We start from the raw sequence: 19,858 nt of genomic DNA on the forward strand, positions 1-19,858 counted from the left end.
CGTTAAACTATTAAAAAAGTTAAGTACCTATTACATGTATCATCGCACACGACTGTATGTAATTAGTTGTTGTTGATGTACTGGCAGCTATTATATTGCTTACTCTATATGGAACACAAAAAAAGAAATAAATTTGAAAAAGGTATGCAATGTGGCGGTTGCCAGTACGTCGTCAGCAAGAGTGTTATCGTAATGTAAAAATGTCTTGTATTATCTGTAGTTACTATGCACAAAAGTGTTCATTTTAAGATTATTTTTATATTTTTTCTACTTCTGTGATTTAATGTACCTATTTATTTCTATTATCAGAGTGAGATTACACAGTATTATAAATTTAGCTTAGTTTAGTTTTTACTTCAATTTGTAAATACGAGTATAACTTCCCTACGGCCTATATTCTGCACTAATTGTTAGATATGGTATTTAGTAATGATTGTGTAAATATTGATTTTTATAGTAGAATTTACTTATTGTTTTTTTTTTTTTCGTTATATTCTTGTACTGGACTGTAATTTGACAATTATTAGGGAGGTAACGTGTATGTACAATATAAAAATCTTCTTTTTTCTATAACGATTCGATAATCTACCATAATAATACTTGATAAAATATCTACAGTTTAAACAACTGTGCTATATTAACGTACATAGTTATTCTATGAATATCATGGGAATTATCAGAAATTAATTATTAATAGGTTGTAAACCTATTAATATTTTTGTATTCCCAAATGCAGGGATACACGCATTATGATATTTTCAAATTGGTTAGCCTGCGAAATGGGCCCAAAAAGTTTTATTAACAAAACGAATTCATTGACTTCATTGACGTCATCTAAAAGATGTATTTTATTAGGCCAGTTAAAAAATTCTCTCGTTAGTAATGGATGTGTATTATATATATGCGTTTAGACGTAAAGTATAAGATTTAATGTACAATCTCGAATGTGAAATAGTGTTCATCGAATGTGCCAAATAATTGGCTATTTGTCATTGAAATTCCATTCGTAATATAATAAAAATAAAAGTTCAAATTGTGTAAATGTTTACTTCATGTAATGAAGATGAAATATAAAGGATCCTCTGATTCTAATTTATATCTCGATTGTACTAAACGTACAAATAATGTTCTAACTCTATACATTCTGGGCCTATATGTTTTGTACGACTATAGGTGACACCTATGTGTACCTACTAAAATTATATTATATGTAATTTATAATTATATAAAGTAGTTACTTAGAACGAAACACTGTACCTAGTATCTAAATACTATTTAATGATAGTTAATCTAATAAACCAACTGTTTTATTTTAATAACATAAATAATTGAGTGTATAATTATACAAAATTAATAAACAATTAATCAGTTGGCTTTTTGGATAAACTGTCTACTTATGTCGTAATTCTGAGCTGTTATTAAAACCAAAGAAATCTATTTTAAATATCATTGTATGAGAATATATATGTTAAATGTATGAAATAAAAAAAAAAAAAACGAAAAACTGTGGTATATTGTTTTTTATTGTCTTCACTGTATAACGGTATATCGATAGGAATAAAAGAAAACATAACAAAAAATAATAACAATTTAATTAACAATAACAACAATACTGTGCAAATAATTTAGCCCTAAAGCGCACCAAGTAGGATTTTTAATTACATATGTTAACAGTCTTTCATATAAATGTCACAGAAATACATTTTTTTTATAAGTTGTATTTAAATACATATGATTGAAATAATATAATTAGTAACATTTCATATTTGAAAGAAAATAAAGACGTAGCTGATATATGATAATGATTTGTGATAGATAAGAAGTGAACAGATGATAGTGAGGTGAAAAATAAGGTAAATTGAAAATTTATTAAAGCGTAATGAAAAGAAAAACAGTAATGAGAGCTCACAAACAAATAATAAGCATAGAGAGAGAGAGAGAGAGAGAGAGAGAAAGAGTATTATGTAAAATGAAAAGTAGTTACAAAATAGATTTTAGGAATTAAAAGTAAAAAAGCATAGAATAAATAGTCAAGATGTAGGACAGATTATAAAGTGTGTAAATAAAGAATTAGAGGAAGGAATTAAGTAGAAAAAATTTAAAGAAAATAAATTAGGTGACCATTGAAAACATAGAAGAAAAATAATTATAAGTATGTAAAGAGTATAGTATATTATATAGATATAGTAATGTCGAGAAAGTAAATGTAGGAAATAGAGTAGAAGAAAAATGAAAATAAAAGAAACATGACTTTAAGAAAAAAATAAGAAATATATTTTGGAGAAAGAGAGAGAGAGAGAGAGATGTAAGTGGCTTAAGAAAGTGTTTAATAGACTTTAATAAGTTTAAGTTAGGTAAAATAATATTTTAGAATAAGTCTACAGAAATAGAAAGATTAAAGAACAAGAGATATAGAATATTGTTGATAAGATATGAGAGATTTAAGAACAAGAAGGAAAAAGGAATAGAAAGAATAAAAGAAACAAATATAGTTAGTTTAGAGGTAGAACAAATACTATTTTGCAGAAAAAATAACTATACAGCTTAAGAAATATAGAAAAGAAATTATTAGTAGAAGAAAGGAAATTTTTATGCATAGTATATGCATTTAGAGTGAAAATAGACCTGTAGAAGAAAAGTTGGTAGAAAAAATATAAATAAAAGAAAATATGAATTTTATAGTAAGGATATAGAAAGAAGTCAAGCAGAAGAATAAAAGGCAGAAAAATAAAGAATTAAGGGGACAGTACAAAAAGCATTTATATTGCATTATATAAGATTAAATCGGTGGGCCAAATACGTATCGTTCCAGGTTTAAATCATAATTACTAACTAAGCAAAGTCGCTATTTTGTAAGAATCAAATTATACTTCTGCGCAACAAGGTTAGCGTTCATAATTCGTACCACGTATTCCACCTTTCGTAATGTCTAAAGTTTAATAACCAGTTCCGTATACATAATTTTTGTGATATAATATCGATTTTCCATTTAACATCTGGCAAGTTGTTTTCTACAAATTTGCTGCTGTTACCTGCTTCAAGCCTCATGGTATCCAAATTTCAAGTGTCAAATGTATGTACGAGTACCTTGTATCGATTTGAATGGCAAAAATTATTTTCTTTGCTTATACTTTAAATCAGCTTAATGAATTAATAGGTTCAGTAGAATGATAAGGAAAAATAGCCAAGAAATTCTGTAATACTGTAGTATAGTATAATGAGAGTAGTAGAACAGTATAAGTTGGAATGAATGAAAGAGAAGAAGCAAGAATGACGGTTGAAAGAACGATGAAATGAGTTAGATTATTAGAATGTGAAAGTGGAAAGATGCAGAAAAGAGATTTACATTTATCACGATCAGATATATCGTATATTGCATTTATGAAACGAGTTATAAAAGTGAATAGAGTAAGATAAAACGTAAGAAAATAGTTTGAAGAATGAGAATGAAGAAGCTGAGGGAAAAATGAATTAATAGAAAATATAAAGTGAAATAAATTTTACAAATTGAAAGGAAAGCTGATATATTGTTTGAAGGGGAAATTTTTTTATAACGAATAATGAAATATAATAACTTGATTATACGGAAATAGAATTAAGATATGTGATTAAATTTAATTACTAATAATAGGTTATTATAAAATTAAAGATAAGATAATTAGATGAAGTATAAAGATGAAGGAGTAAAAATTAATTTAAGAATTGCGAAAGATACAAATAGTGAAGATAAAGTTAAGGTTTGATGAAAGGAAATAAAAAAAAAACATAAATAGATATGTAGAAAGTAAATATAATATGAGATAGAGTAAGAAAATGAAAATAACTGAATTAGCGTAAAATGTAAATTTTTGCTCATGTCATTATTAAATAAACTAGAATACAGAGAAATAGAATTAAGTTGAAAATTAATAATATAATGATGCTCTATTTTGTATGAAAAAGATATATAGATAGAGTATGAAGATAAAGTATAGTAAAGATTACGAAAAAAGAAATAAAGTAGAATTAAGGATATAAAGAGATAAGAACAGCTAATTTAAGTTTTCATAAGGGGAAAAAGAAATGAAAATACTTTACTAAGATAGAAATCCAACCAACCAAGAAAGAAATACAATTTGTAGTGCAAGAATTGAGGAAAAATATAGATTAGTTTATATAGAAACAGAATGAAGACCAAAAATAAACTATTAAAACAAAATATTGGAATAAAATAAATATTATAAAGAAATAAATAATAAAATAAAAATAATAGATACATTATATAGACAGAGTAAAAAGATGAAAGGGAAAATAGTAATAACTGAAAGATAGTAAGCAAAATGGAAGATGCATATAGAGAGGAAAGTTTATTTATCATAGATTTAAATAAATAGAAATATAGAGAGAAAATATAATGTATTTAATAAATAGAGCAAGAAAATGAAAAATGCTGAGTAAGTATAAAAGATAAATTAAATAATAGAATTATAGAAATATTTTGATAATAATAACAGAGAAAAGATTTTTAAATAACGATATAGATGCTTAAGGATGAAAATTAATGTTGTGATAATGTAAACGTGTCTACATGATGAATGATGAATGAAAAGGTTAGATAGATTGGTAAATGTATACACGATTCAATATGTTGATACACGCTGTCATATTTAAAAGAGAAGTTTATTATAAAGTCCTCGAAACTGACAAACTTACATGAAGAAGAAGATATGTAAAAGTGTATAAAGAAGATAGATGTATGTAGAATTGGGAGAAGAAGTAAGTTAGAGTAGGATAGAAGCAGATAATGATAAATAGAATTAAAAGTAGGAGTACTGATGCAAGTAAGAAATAGAAATATAATGTATATTAGAATTGTAAATTCTTTGTGAATATGTTAAAAGTATAAAATTACAAAATGTGAGTAATAGGAGTATGAAATATAAGTAATACATATAATAGGAAATATAAGTAACAGAAGAAAAATTAATCATGAAAGTAGATGAAATGAGAGATGTAGATAAAGATACGAGTATATAGAGATTTTTGGAACTTGCTTCTCTTTCTGGCGTATCAGCATAAAGGGAATATACATCAAGTCAATATACATTTAAGATATATAATATACATTTTTAAAACGGAAAAATGCTATTATATCATTCAGGACTACATAGATTTATTGTTCATTTTATGAAAGTATAATGATGATGATAATGCAATGAATAATGTGTGTTTGTTCGGTATTTAGATCATAGAAAATTATATAAATTGTACAGTTAAGAAATAACAGAAGGTAAAAGTGTAGCAAGCAAAGTAACAAGGGAAAATAAAAAAATAAGAGCACTACTAAATATCTAGTTAGAGACATGATAATAAATGGCGAGACTAGTTTTTGAGTTTTGCTTTTAAATGAATGAAAATGTGACAAATGCAATAATGAAAATATAGGAAAATAAGCAGAAAGTAGTAAGTAAGTAAAGTGCATGGCTATGTATATAGAATAAGTAGAAAAGTAATAGAAATTATATATAAATAAATATAAGAAAGCACACACAATCACTTATCATATGCCAAAAAGTGTACAAGGCGAAACAGGAACATCTATGAAAAATTTGGTTAAGAAGAAATATTGCTAAGAAAAAGTATAGAAGTAAAGTAGCAAGTGGTAGAAGCTATAAACTATGTAATATGGTAAACTAAGAAAATAAAAATGAATTAAGAGTTAGTTGAAAAGTATATAAAGAAAGAGAATAGAATACTGAATAGAATAGAATAGAATGAGAATAGAAAACTATGTACTGTACCAATTTAGGTACAGTACATAGTTATTAAATACTAGCGTATAATAGATTTCTAAGCTTGCTAATAATATGTACTTTAATATAGATTTAAACAAATAAACCAAGTGAACGATAAGAATAAGAAAAAAAAGTACAAGTAAGATAGTAAAATAATAATATAAAATTAATAGAAATAAACTTTGATTTCAAGGCGTACTATAATAAATAATTATATTGATTTGTACGTATTATATAAAGGTCATGATACTAATAAAAAGGAATATTTAATACTGCTAAATATACTTTAATATATTCATGAGTCATGATAGAAATGATGCGAATGACATGATAATTTTGTATAAACGGTAATAGTTGCGTCATACAAGATAAAACAAGATGTAAGTATTGGAAGGTGAGAAGTGAGTGAAAGTAACAGGTATTGTTAGTTAAATAAGCCATAGTGATAGCAATGAAGTTATGAAATGAAACGAAGGTGAAGATAACAGTCATATTTATATTTAAAAACAACAATAAATTATACATGGTAGAGTTGTTAACACAATATTTGTCAAAGATGAAGAAATTATAAAGAATTATACGTAAAAGCTAGAATGAAGCAGAAGGAAGAAAAGCGAGAAAGTAACAATAGTCCTAAAGCATAGTTAGGTGACAGAAACTGATTAAGTAATAAAAAGCAAAGGTGTAGGAAGGATTTTACAAACATTGTAATGACGAATATAATAGTGTGGCAAGCAGTTGAGTAGCGAAATGTATGGAATCAGTACTTTACTACCATGGTGCGTATCACAGTGTTCTTTTGAAACTTATAACTAACGAGGAACTTTTATTCAGTGAAATGTGTGCGGAATTAACCGTTTTGAACAAATGTGCGGTAATTCTGCTCGACACCTAAATTAGGTATAAAATCACTTTCAAATAATACTGTCTTTGGTAATATTTGGAATATCTACCTCCAAATCCTTAACTTTGTTCTATAATCAAGTGCTTTAGTCATGTGCATTTCTAGTATTAGATCTATCTATATATTGGCTAAGTTTGGCTCATTACTTTCTGTAACCAGAATGATCATCATGGTTATTAATGGGGTAGTCGGCGTACCATCCAAACGCACCTTGGTCCCCGGTGTGGGCACCAAAATCAACGTACTCTCCGAAGTCGGGAGGCCTCTCAGCAAGGTGTGTATCAGCTCCCATGGTGGCTGCCCCAGCGATGTCCTGAGGCTGCTGTTGTACTCGAAGCAGTCTAGCTGGCTCTGTTTCAGGTGGTGACGCTAAGGCTAGTCCTGTAATAAAAAAATATCGTAAAATTAGTAACCAATACTAAAGAATGCAATTGTTATACAAGTATTAAAGTCTATAACTAAAGTTGAAGATGTAAGAACACGAATTGCAAAGAAATGGGTTACTTGGCTAGACTATCTGATGAAAGATTAATTAAAAGTGTAACAAGATAGTGGCCTATTGAGATATATAGAGCACGAAACACATCACTAGTTAGATAGTCGGACGATCTTGTCGAAGTGGTTGACAAGAGATGAATGATATTTGTATACTACAAAGTACGTAATCGGTCAGTAAAGCCGAGGCCTATTATCAACAAGAGTGGATGTAAACTTGTATAATGACGCTGATGTAAGAAAAATATGCTCACGATTATAATCCCTAATGATAATGATGATTTAGGTATAAATTACAACTTTCATTTTTCAGCAGAATGTTGTCAGTACATTGATAGTTCTAAATATTATATAATGAAGTAAAAAGTATCATAACTAGATTTCGGCTCCGTACTTTCTACTCTACAAGAACAAGAAAGGAAGTATTGTGCAAGAGCGTTTCAAGTAGACGCAAGAATTCTCAATTGCAACATTAGGTTCATATTGTAGGTCAACTCTGGGCAAATATCAGAATAATATTAAACGTTTATATTAACTGTACAATATGGAAAAGTTTAAAAATTAAATTTATTCATGTTTATAATAATAATAATGTTAGGTAAAATGCAGGCGCAGCGTGGAGTGATCACGCAAATACTAACTCAGAATACCTAATAAGTTGTACTATAAGACCAGTAAATCCTCATCGCGTGTTTATTTTTAAAGAATATTGTAACTGTCTAGTAATGTCTATTCTATTAGATATTAAAAATAGATACGGGAAGGGGGAAACTGTTTAAGTTTACTAATTGTAACTTGACGGTAAGTAAAAGCACGGTTTATTTTTATGTGGGTAGAGTGAGGAACTTGCTTCATTACATCTGTGTCAGCGGTTGCTCTCCATTACGAGTTCAAGGTGTCCAAGTGACCGCTTTCATTTCATAATGATTACGAAATTGCATAAAAAAACAAGAGCAATTAAATTTATAGTAGGTACTGTTGTACAGAACGGATGTTTTACACAGAATTATATTAAATGAACCCAGAGAACAATGGTAGAAAGTATCTGAAAATACTACGTTATCTTTTGTGCATTATTGTAGCAAGTAATTATCTATTGAATGTAAAACATGTTGCGTTGGCATCATATTTATTCATATAGAAAGTTGATCCTTTGTGTAGCAGTGAAAGTGTCGGTGAACTAATCTTGATGGAAGGCCGTGCAGAATGACATTATGGATTCATCTTTTCCAATATTTCACAAGTCGCGGATCAACCGGCGATACATAACATTGACCTCATTAAATTATTTACGCTTTCTATAATCAACCTTTGATTTTATTCGTGTTAATCCCTGGGGCATGTTAAATTTGAATTTAATGAATTAAACGTGAGATTTTAGTAGTATTATTATGATTGTTCGTTGGAGCAGAGCAGATTTGCAGTTACTGATTTCTCTATAGATTTCATTGTATTCGAGAAACAATAAGAATATATATTTCACTAATTTAATAAAGTTACAGGTGGATAATGATTGTGCATGAAATATATTTATAAAAAAATGTAAAATACACACACACAAAAACTACTGCATCAAATTAAAGGCGATTTTCACTGTTGTTTTCCTGAAAGTCTAACTTAAAAACTAGTATTGCTATTTCTGAAATCTCTGCGGACGGTGTAGTGGGTAAAAGCTAGTACAGTATCAAAAGAAAGTATATACGATTGATAGACATATCTATTGACATACAAATTATATAATATATACCATGGAACTATTATATGGACATAATGTTTTTATGACACTTAAAATGGCTAACGAGCTGACGGTCCACCTAATCAAATGTGGTAACAGTCACCTACAGACATGAATAGCACCATAGACATTAGAGAATATACTATTTTTTCCATGGTGCCCCTCTTACGTGTGACGATTATGGTGTTATGTCATCGTACCTTGTAATTTCACTGCCATATCTCATCCTTCAAATTGAAACATAGCCATGTAAGTACAGCTACTTCACGGTACAAACACGTGTGGGACAGAGGTGATGCAAACGACTTTTATACAATGTCTCTCTCTGGTGGACTTGTACAATATAACTTACCAAGTATGCGCCCCTAATAACTGCATTGTGCCCCAACTAATACAGTGCATCCATCAGAAAAGGCATCCCGTCACCCGTATCCAATAGCGAGGATGGGATGCCTGAACAAAGCACCATTAACACTAAAAAAACTTACCTTGTTGCTGATAATGCTGTAACGGTTGTAATTGTTGAAGCGGTTGCAACTGCTGCAGCGGTATAGGTTGGTAGTCCTGTTCGTATAGGTTTGGTAGTGGTGGTGGCGGTGGCGGCGACAGCGTTTGTCGTGGTACCCTGCGCGCGCGCATTTGCGTTAGATCGATGAAGGCGATCTGGTCGGCTGGCACCGCGATGTACGATGGCATTGCAGTGGTCACAGCAGCTACCGCCGCGAGGAATATAAGGTGCTGGAAAAGAAAGAGAATTGAGTAAAAAATGACAATTGTAATCAAAGACGACGCTCGTGGTGCTGTGGCAGGCCCGTTGCTTTGCGTAAAAGAACTCCGAGCTCAATTCCCAGTTAAGTCAAAGGTCTGAGTGTTCTGGGTTGTGTTACCTTATGTCAATTATATGGTTCCTTATAACATAGAATATCTCAGTTTGAGGACCAATCAATTGGTGTGATTATGTGGTACTTATTATAAATATTTGACCGTATGGTCGAGTCACAGAATAGGCCAGCTCTTCCTTTCCAGTTGGTATCGTAAGTGGCGACTAAAGGAGCGTATGGTGGAGGGATGGGCAGCAGCTTCCCATTTAAAACATCTCTAAAGCTTAACTGCGGTTGTGAATCCGCCTGCCAAGCGTGGCAACTACTGGCAAAACCCCCCCAGAGGGGGAGGCTTATGTTCACCAATGGACAGTTAAGGCTGATAGGATGATGATGATGATTACAAGTATTATTATAGATACAGTAGGTAGTAATATTTTTTCGACCTTGTGATGAACGGAACGCTCTACACACATTGGCTAATTGGTATTTATTATAGTTATTTCTTGTTACTATTGCAGTAATAGAATCACTCGAATAAAATGTAATAAAATTGTGTAGGCCAAAAGGCTGTATCAACATATATGTTTATCACGAAAATTAACTAAGGGGGCTAAATATTAATAGTGTTCATCATATCAGCCTTTAACTGGCCACTGATTAATATCCCCCCCACATGGGGGGTTTAGCCTGTAGTTGCCACGCTTGGCAGCCGGATTCGCAACCGCAGTAAGGCTCTGGGATGTTTTAAGAGGGACGCTCATCCCTCGCTCTTCCTTACTCGCCTCTTACGACACCCACGAGAAAGGAAAGGGTAACCTATTCTAAGCTGGGACCTATACGGCCTCACTAGTGAATTAATAGTGTAACATTAGTATTATTGTATGTACATTTGTTAGATCTGAGCTATTTTACTACTATAAAGATATTTCTCAATTAGAATGAAATCTCGAAGGACCATTTCTATATTTGTCTATGGTATTCAGCCAGAAATATCTGTTTGTAAATACTGAGATGTGAACCCTAGCTGGTAATTGAGCTCATGCAACATATGTGTTACTTCATATCCAAGTATTAACAGCGCAATAAGTTAACTATGCCACGAGAAGTATCTCAGGGCTGTCTATATGATTAGATAAAAGATAAAATGAAAAAATCGAAGGACTCGTATATCTATCGGAGTGGATTTATATCTTTCTTTATGGATTTTTTAAAAGGTTCTTATCTCTACAACGGTTTTCATATTTGAGTTATCGATTGCGTTTGAACCTACTTATAAGTAAATTGAATAAAATACAATCTAATAAAAAAAAAAATGAAATTAATAGCTAATGAGTAAATTTTTACAACTTCCTGACATGAGGGTGTAGGTATACAAATAGGGTATAAAAGTCTTTATTTGGGTACCTCTGTCCTATTTGCTTTTTTACCATGAAGCAGTTGCGTTCGCATAGATGTGTTTTGGTTTGAAAGGTGGTATATGGTAGTGAATTTACAAGGTACAGAGGTAAATAATACCTTAATCTTCAGGAATAGCAACGCATGGGAAGTATTATGGGTGAAACAGTATACTCTGTTATGTCCATGATAGTGTTCATGTCTATTAGCGACGGTTACCACTTTCCATCAGGTGGGCCGTCAGCTTGTTTGCCATTCTAAGTTGCATAAAAAAATGTATGGTAGAAATAAGGACAGAAAGTAATAAATGTACTGACAACCCTAGCTATTAGTATATCAGGCTACATTTGGTTCGGCAAGCGTCTCGTGGTTGTGTAACGGTAATTGGATTGGAACTCACGCTTGCCATTGCATAAAGACACGGGTACTCAACTGTTGCAAAGTTCATTGTTTTTGGTAAAAATATAATCACAGTTAAGAGCCTTCATGGCTTTAGCTTGAAGAAGTATGGCAACGTCGCAATTATCTGTCAATTACGAACAATATTTAAAAAAATATTACTATTAAAAAATGGTAGCAAACTAAAACATTAATCATATTTATTAAGCTCTCGTTAAAAATATTAGATTTAGATGTCATAAAGTATTTGATCAATTTCGAAGCAAAATACGAGTAGATGGGAAAGTTTTTAGTAGTAAATTTGTTGTACAATATATTCTATGATTAATGTTTTAGTTCGTTATTGAAGCAATAGCTGTGTTTCTTGCCCATTCTTCTCAGCTCAAATTTCATTTTGAACAGGACAGTAAACGTATTAAAAAAGCTATTAAAAGTGCTTATTATTAAGTTTACTTGAATAAATTATATATTGTTATTAATATCAGAGCATTTTTTAAATAATCAATTAAAAACGATGCTGCGACGTTGCCACATTTCGCCAATGTTCTTAACGTGATCCTCTATATTTTATACCAAGTCTCGAAAAGCAGTTCCAGTTCGGCCGCCTAATTCTTCTTAATATTATAAACGTGAAAGTGAGTTTGTTTGTTTGTTACTTTAACGGCTTGACTTAGCACTATGAAAATGAAAAATACGTATGTACTATATGGGATGGTAAAGAACATAGGCTACTTTTTATCCTGGTCCTTGAACACTTTATACTATAATACTAATTTATACTAATACATATTGCTTGATATAAAGAATATATTGTTATTATTATTAATTGTCAATAATTAACTGCATTTATTTAGAAATAAAATTTTGGTTTTTCTACAAAACATAATTGACTCCGGCTAACTCGTAGTAGTTTTTGAGTTGACCATCTTTGTCTATGATATCTCTAGTTGTCTATGTTGTTTGTCTACTGATACATTTACATACTCTGTGACTTAAATAACAGTGTTAATAAGCTGTAATAAGTATTATTACCGACAACTTGAATACTAACTGAAGTTTTACATGCATCTGTGAATTACTTACAACGGATACGCTCAGAGATTTAATGATATAATTGCCTTTCAAGGAAGCCAACATAATAGGTACTTAAAACTTTCTCCAGAATGTTAAGAAATGTCTATAGTACTAACATTTTAATGTTATAAATGTATAAGTATAAGTAACACAGGTATGAATAGAGTAAGATTTAAGCGATTTACAAAGAAATGATTGCTCAATTCTTTGGAGTTTTTTTTCGGCACAATTACGCGATTACGCTGCAAATTTTAAACGGATTTTTTCAATTCTTTTTGCAATCGATAGAGGTATTGTTTGTTTTATATTTTGTGATGAATAAATTTTGAAACAAAACGCTATTTATTGTGAAGAGTCTTCTTGTATAAACTGTTTTAAAAAAAAGAATCAATGAATACAAACAAATAATAATAATCCGACTAATTAAAAATATCTTAATAGATTTAATATTTAAATTATTTTAATGTTTCGATTTGATTAAGAGAATGTTTCTGTGATAACTTCAACCAAGCATGGTTACATAAAATATTTAAAAAATTTAATCTTCCACAAAAAAGATGTTATAATAAATACCTGACCGGTATCGCCGTTAGGAGTATTTTCTCAGTTACCTTATTATTAAGTTCTATTGAAACAAGTTTTGTATATGCAATTCCATGACCTTTATTAAAATATTAAAAAAAAAACCATTTCTTCTTTTATCGATATATCATCATAATATCAGTTTTTAACTGTCCACTGTTGGACATAAGCCTTCGCCTAGGTGGGTTTTGCGAATAGTTGCCACGCTTTACGGACACCCACGGGAGAAAAGAGGGTCGGTGCCTTTCCTATTCTATGCCTTTCTCTTCATGGGAAAGGAAGGAGTGGCTATTCTATGATGGGACTACATGATACAACTAAATTATTGTATATATTTATTGGTACATATATATTCATTATTGATATCTCTTTTTTGTAGAACGAAATATATCTACTAGTTGTTATCAAATGCTCGTGTTGCAATAAGCTTGGTACCTATACAATGTGCGTAGGCTGTGAAAAATTGGTACAATACAAAGGTCTGCTGTTGGTATTGGACGTGCCGCCCACTAATCTTGCCTGCCCACACAAGCCTTTCGTTTCAATAAACCAATAATTTTAAATGTCAATTTTGTACTTATGAATGTTTCATCACAAAGTCAGGAGTATAAAGTTAAATACATGTATCTGAGGTAATTTGCAATAAGTATTTAATTACGATCATTTGAAATAATTATGCAAGTATTAATTGGTATAATATATTTGTAATTTAATAGATATCTGTTATATATTTAATATTTCAACATTGATAAATATAAAGATCATGACATAAATTCATCGATGCCTGTAAGTACTTTATATATGTATATATATACATATATATAGGTGGTAACACTTACTAGAATGCTACAAAAACTATCTTAGTATTGTATCAATTTTGTTACGAAATAAATATTTTTTTCACTTTTTTTTTCACTTTATATATATCATGACATTAAGTGGGAATGGTAATAAATTTTAAAATACATAAGTTGATCTAATGAGTAAACAATACAAAGGGTATAAATGGAACGCCTATCCCTAATAGGCGACATCTATCATATATGATATGTATAATTATAGTATCTATAAATTAGCAAATTAAAAGATTTTGGTTATTCAATGTACAATATTGAAATGAAGAATCTGATTGAAACAATATTATTAATAAAACACATCCTTACTAAAATAATAAATGTATAAAAATGAGCTTATTTGTTTGTTACTCTTTGATTTCTTAACGGTTCAAACCGTCAGCAAGAAATTTGACACGTAGGTACTATTTGGAGACTAGATGGAGAAAAATATTGGCTACTTTTTATTTAGGTGAAACAATATATCTCGTTCACACAGCCGAAGTCGCAGGCAATGACCAGTATATACACAAAATGTTGTCAAACATATAGCAATTTTCAAATTCGTTACGTTGTCTTCGAAACGATATTGTACCTACATCGCAATAGGCGCTAAGTGAGAACCTAATGCAACTTACATGTCACGATTTACTTTCAAATACTTGTTGTTATAAAGGGAAATTACTTTATGTAACCGATTTGTCGCGTTACTTGTGCTAACTATTTTTGTATGTCTATAGTTACGTTTGCGGATAACGTTTAGAAAGTTTAGCAAACACAATTTCATGGCTTTATAAATGTTGCAGTTATACATTTGCATTGGAGTGAACGCGATCAAAAATCAATGAAGCGGTTAATGAAGGCTGTATTTAAAAGACTGAAAATAATGAAAAAAATACCTAATATTTTGTAAAGGATGCTAAAAAGAAATCACGTGGTTAAAGTTAAATAAAAAATGGACGATGGAGTTTTTTAAAAAGGAGGTTTCTTCAAGGTTGGCAACATATTTCTGACATTCCTTGTGTTCGAGTTATAAGTATGCATAAGCTATGATAACCTTTTACCATCAGACGTGCTCATGTTTGTGTCATGCCAACCATATTGTTAACTATGTCGCTCAAAAAATGTTAAGAACAAGTTATTGCAACAAAGTTAGGCACTTACGAACTTTATAGTAATATTTAAGTATAATAATTAATTAAGATACATATTTTAACATTTTGTGCACTAGTTAAACGCGGAAATAATGAACAATAAAAACCATTTTCAATGTAGAGTAATTTACCTCAATTCAGTACAACAATATTTTGTATTATATGTACCTACTTATATATAATATATATTTGTTCTACACGAATGCGCCCGTTCCTGTTTACCTTGTACACACGGGTTCCGCCAGAGAAAGGTCTTATTCCTTTCAATGCCATTTAACAATATATACCTAGTGATAATAATATAAATAGGACATGATACAGTAACTACTTTATTTCCGTCACCGCCAAAACCAAGGTTGAATTGCTCGCAAGAAGCGAGTGTGACTTTTATGAATTTTTGTACGCGAAATCTACATGAACTTGGTATACTCAGTTCTTTATTTTTTATAAAAGGAATTCTAGTTTTCATATAGAAATATAACTTTAATGTCTGTTTGCCAATTTTAATTTAATTCCGTTCAGTTGATAAGCGATTTGTGTTACATAATGAAAGATCGAATTGCAAATAGTTATAGACATATTATCATACTTTCACTTTGAATTACTGATATTCTGGATTATTTTTTTATGATTATAAATGGCTGTTATGAATTAATTGTTTTTTTTTTTTTTAATTATCAATATAAGATTAAAAAATAAAATTATCGGGTTTTACGCTGCAAATTAACTTAATATATAAAAACTCATTTTACGTGAGTATAGTAAGAGATGATTAAGAGTACTTCATGGTCGAGAATTTCATGGGCAACAGCGACACGCTTAAAACATCACCAAAGCCTAACTGCGATTATCAACCCAAACCAATGAGTGCCAATAACTGTCCACTGCTGGACATAGGCCGCCCCCATAAGGTTTTGCCAATAGTTGCCACGCTTGGCACGCGGATTGGCAAACGCAGTTAGGTTTTGGTCATGTTTTGCCCACCCCTCGACTATTAAAGGAAGGAAAAGAAAGGAAGGGAATAAACTACTATTTATAAATATGAAAGTGAGTTCGTTTATTTGTTACGTTTTACCATTTTAACAGCTCAACAAATAGTTATAAAATTTGGTATACATTTACAATTTGGAGTAGAGAAATACATGGGCAACTACTGATCCAGTCATTTAACAACTTATCCTTGTCACGTGAACGAAACCGCGGGTTAAAGACTAGTATAAAAATATATAAAAGTTTAAATTTAACCTTATTACTCCATATATAATTAATTTTATCCGGCTATCAAAACAATAGTTCTAGATATGTGGTAATACCTAATGTTTTGTTTAAAATTGAACGCATGGCCTTGTTCGTTTGTTCGTTTCACGCTCTGTTTAATAACAGTTATCGAATTAATTAACTGCAACGTGTAATTAGTCAGTTTTATAGGTCAACAAGAAACATTTGCATGCATATTTTACTCACTTCGCTGCTTTTGTTTGGTGTCACCACAGAAAAATATGTCTCTACTAGTTTTTACTCGCGACATAATTGGGGTATTTTTACTGACTGAGATAAAAATTCTCCCTCTACGCATATATATATATATATATATTCAGGCAGGTGGCCGGTCGTAAAACTACCAAATCTTTTTGTAATATGGATAAAATCATATTACGCCGACCCCAAATGATTGGGATAAGGGTAGGAAGATGATGATGATGATATATATAGTACGTGTATACCAAATTACATAGTGATTGCTTAAGCATTTAAGGCACTAAGACACAAATAAGCAAACCCAATTTTACATTTATATTTTTAAGAATTACTATATAGAATAAAGGAATAATACAAATTATATGCCATTACCATTTATCCGACTTTCTACAAAACGAGCAATTTTTTCAGGTGTAAATTCGTATATTTAGTAGGTACAGAACACTTTTTATTGTCGTCTTCACCATCATTGCCACGATGGCAAACAAGCATACAGCTTGTCTGATGCTAAACGAACTATGGCCTATGGCCGTCTGCAATATTAGGGGTGTCACGTGCGCATTTTTGACACCGAAGAAAATATACCTTTTGTGAAGAATCCCATACGGTAGTCTCTAGGAAAAACCTCGATAAGGTATTCATTCCACTAATAATGATAAGAACTTTATTATTTATTATTATTAGGTTATTAGGTGCATATATATAAATATTTTAATATAAAACATAAGTTAGTACCAAAATGACTACATTGTTAATAAATATAATGACAGTCGACAACAAAAACAAGCACTCCAATCATTGGTCCTTCGAGCCGGATTATATGTCTGTTTACTACTTGCAGATCTCTGGCGCAACGTTTTTATAGATTTTTATAAATGCAGTATTATTTATTTATATTTATTAATTTAAATTACACGACAATGATATAAAATATCATATAATAATATATAATAAAATGCCTATTTATCATCTACGTATAATATCATAGATAACATTTTTCAATGTATACGAAAAAATTTTAAATAGTTTTAAACTTTTTACGAGAAATTCTTCAATTTTGATAAAATTTGCGAGATCATTATAATAAATCTTAGAACAGGAATCTAATAATATAAAATTTGATTAAAACAATCAAATTTGTCCACCAACTGGCGTAGAGATCGTGTAACATACGCACAAAAAAAATCAAATAAGAACCTCCTTTTTGCTAAAAACTATACTCACAACTGTAAAAACTGGCAGGTAATAAAAAAGAAATACACCATAGATTAAACATAGAGTAAGTATATCACGAAGAAGTTGAAACTTACATAAGTATGTCTACTTAAAAAAACAAACACAACTGAAACGAAAGTGAAATTGGAATTATGGAACTGACCATTGTAGTGTGTAGTTGCACTGGTAACAGGCACTTATAGCGCGCTCGCCTCAACTGAGCTCGCTATAGTTGCTGCTACAATTTTTATAGCAATCTTTCGACAAAGCAGTTTCACTTTCTACTCGAGTCCGGTCCAACATGATCCACTTTTTTACGGTTGCCATCGTGTTGGAGCCTTTAATGGTAAACAAAGACCGTTTCAACCCCGGGCGTGGCGTGAAATCTTTGCAAAATTACAGGCGTTCGCCATTTTCTGCAAAGGTTATTTTACTTTATGACTGATCGGTATAATTCCTCTGTTTAAGTTGTAAAACACTTAATAGACTATTTAGCAATGTGAATGTTTACTTCACTCGGATATCTGACGGTTTTAAAATGTTAAATCTACAACTACTAGTAAAAATATATATTTCATACATATATTTTTATGGAACTTAATTCTTGTTATTATTAATATAAAAAGTAATTTATGTTTTTTTTTTTGTATCTATTCTGTTAGAATAATAGGCAATATCAGAAACTATTATCAGATTCTGTGCGTTACAGCATCGCAATAGCATTTTGACAGCTACTTTTTGCAGTATTTAATTGACTTCAAAAATGTACGATGCATGTTCGACTGCATATTTTTTTATATATGTTTACCGATATGTTTGTAGATTTTTTCATCATTGTAGACCAATTTTTAAAGTTTTTTTTTACTACTACATTGTTATTTAGTCAGATTTTTTAAGGAGAAACATCAAACTAAACTTTATAACTGTGATTTCAATTTCGATTCCCTAGAAAAGCAGATGACGTAATATAGAAAAAAAAAAACATTTTTAAAATTGTCTATATCTTGTAACAATCTATACTTTAATTTGTACTTTATGCTACTGTATTTCACTTAAATTTGAATTTTGAATGTTCACGGGAAATGTATTCCATAACTGTGCAGCACGGAATGGAAATGAAATACCCATAAAATAAGGTGTTTAAATATGTTTTAATATGTCTATAATGTCACACATCCGTTCTGTTAAATGTGTTATTTAACCGTAATTAAGTCAGTGGCTTTTAAAATTTATTACCTGAAGTACCAAATAGACCGTTTAAATAGTTGATAATAGGTTTAGGTATGTATACATTAAAACTAGAATAGCTTTAAAATGGAATACTTATGTATATTGACACAATTATAATCAAGGTCTTATATAATAAACAATTAACTTGAAAAATCTAATATAAATAAGATACATTTAAAATTCACTTAACTCTTATTGCCAATGGTGACTTAGTATAATGTTTAAACGGTCTTATGTTTTTATTTATAGCCAGGAATGTCAAAATAACTAACTCTATTAAAAAATAAATAAAAGACAAGATCAAAAGAGATATATATAGTTATTTATTTATTAGTACAACACATCATCGACACCGCAAATTATACTGTGCTATCCATTGCAGATGATATTCATGAATAAATGAGCATTTATGATAGTTGTAATAATAAAGTAGTTATTTTATATCTAGAGCAAACAATAATGCTTATATGAGACACGGAAACCAGTAATGGCTTTTTTAATAAAAATAATAAATGTAAGCCTCAGCTAGTTCTCGAAAGCGGCAGCATCAGGCTCTATTGGGACCGATTTATCATCACGGACAGTTCCCGCGAATAAAACTGATATCGTGGTGATAGATCGGGCACTTTGGAGGGAGTTTTGGTGGATGTCACTATACCGCATGACGAGAACGTCGTGCAAGCTTGCATTACAAAAGCATGAAACTTGGCTCACGAAGTGACCAAATTCTGGGGAATGATGTCCACCGAAATCCATTTTAATCGT

General features: G+C 30.5%; 1 protein-coding gene and 1 long non-coding RNA gene across 2 annotated transcripts; one reads left to right on the forward strand and one right to left on the reverse strand.

Annotated features, from left to right (window-relative positions):
* Window positions 1–1,282: 1,282 nt before the first annotated feature.
* LOC113516236 (uncharacterized) lies at window positions 1,283–18,077 on the reverse strand. The gene is made up of 3 exons (XM_031908853.2): window positions 18,027–18,077; window positions 9,397–9,646; window positions 1,283–7,059 (listed from the first exon to the last, which is right to left on the reverse strand). Exons 1-3 carry the CDS (start codon window positions 18,027–18,029, stop codon window positions 6,821–6,823), a joined length of 492 nt encoding a protein of 163 aa, XP_031764713.2. The 5' UTR covers window positions 18,030–18,077; the 3' UTR covers window positions 1,283–6,820.
* On the forward strand, window positions 13,677–15,818 carry LOC128200758 (uncharacterized). The gene is made up of 2 exons (XR_008252863.1): window positions 13,677–13,814; window positions 14,822–15,818. It is a non-coding gene; the product is annotated as an uncharacterized LOC128200758 (long non-coding RNA).
* Window positions 18,078–19,858: the final 1,781 nt, after the last annotated feature.

This window comes from Galleria mellonella, unplaced genomic scaffold, assembly GCF_026898425.1.
Source record: "Galleria mellonella isolate WM207_F2 unplaced genomic scaffold, CSIRO_AGI_GalMel_v1 utg266, whole genome shotgun sequence".
Classification (NCBI taxonomy): Eukaryota; Metazoa; Arthropoda; class Insecta; order Lepidoptera; family Pyralidae; genus Galleria; species Galleria mellonella.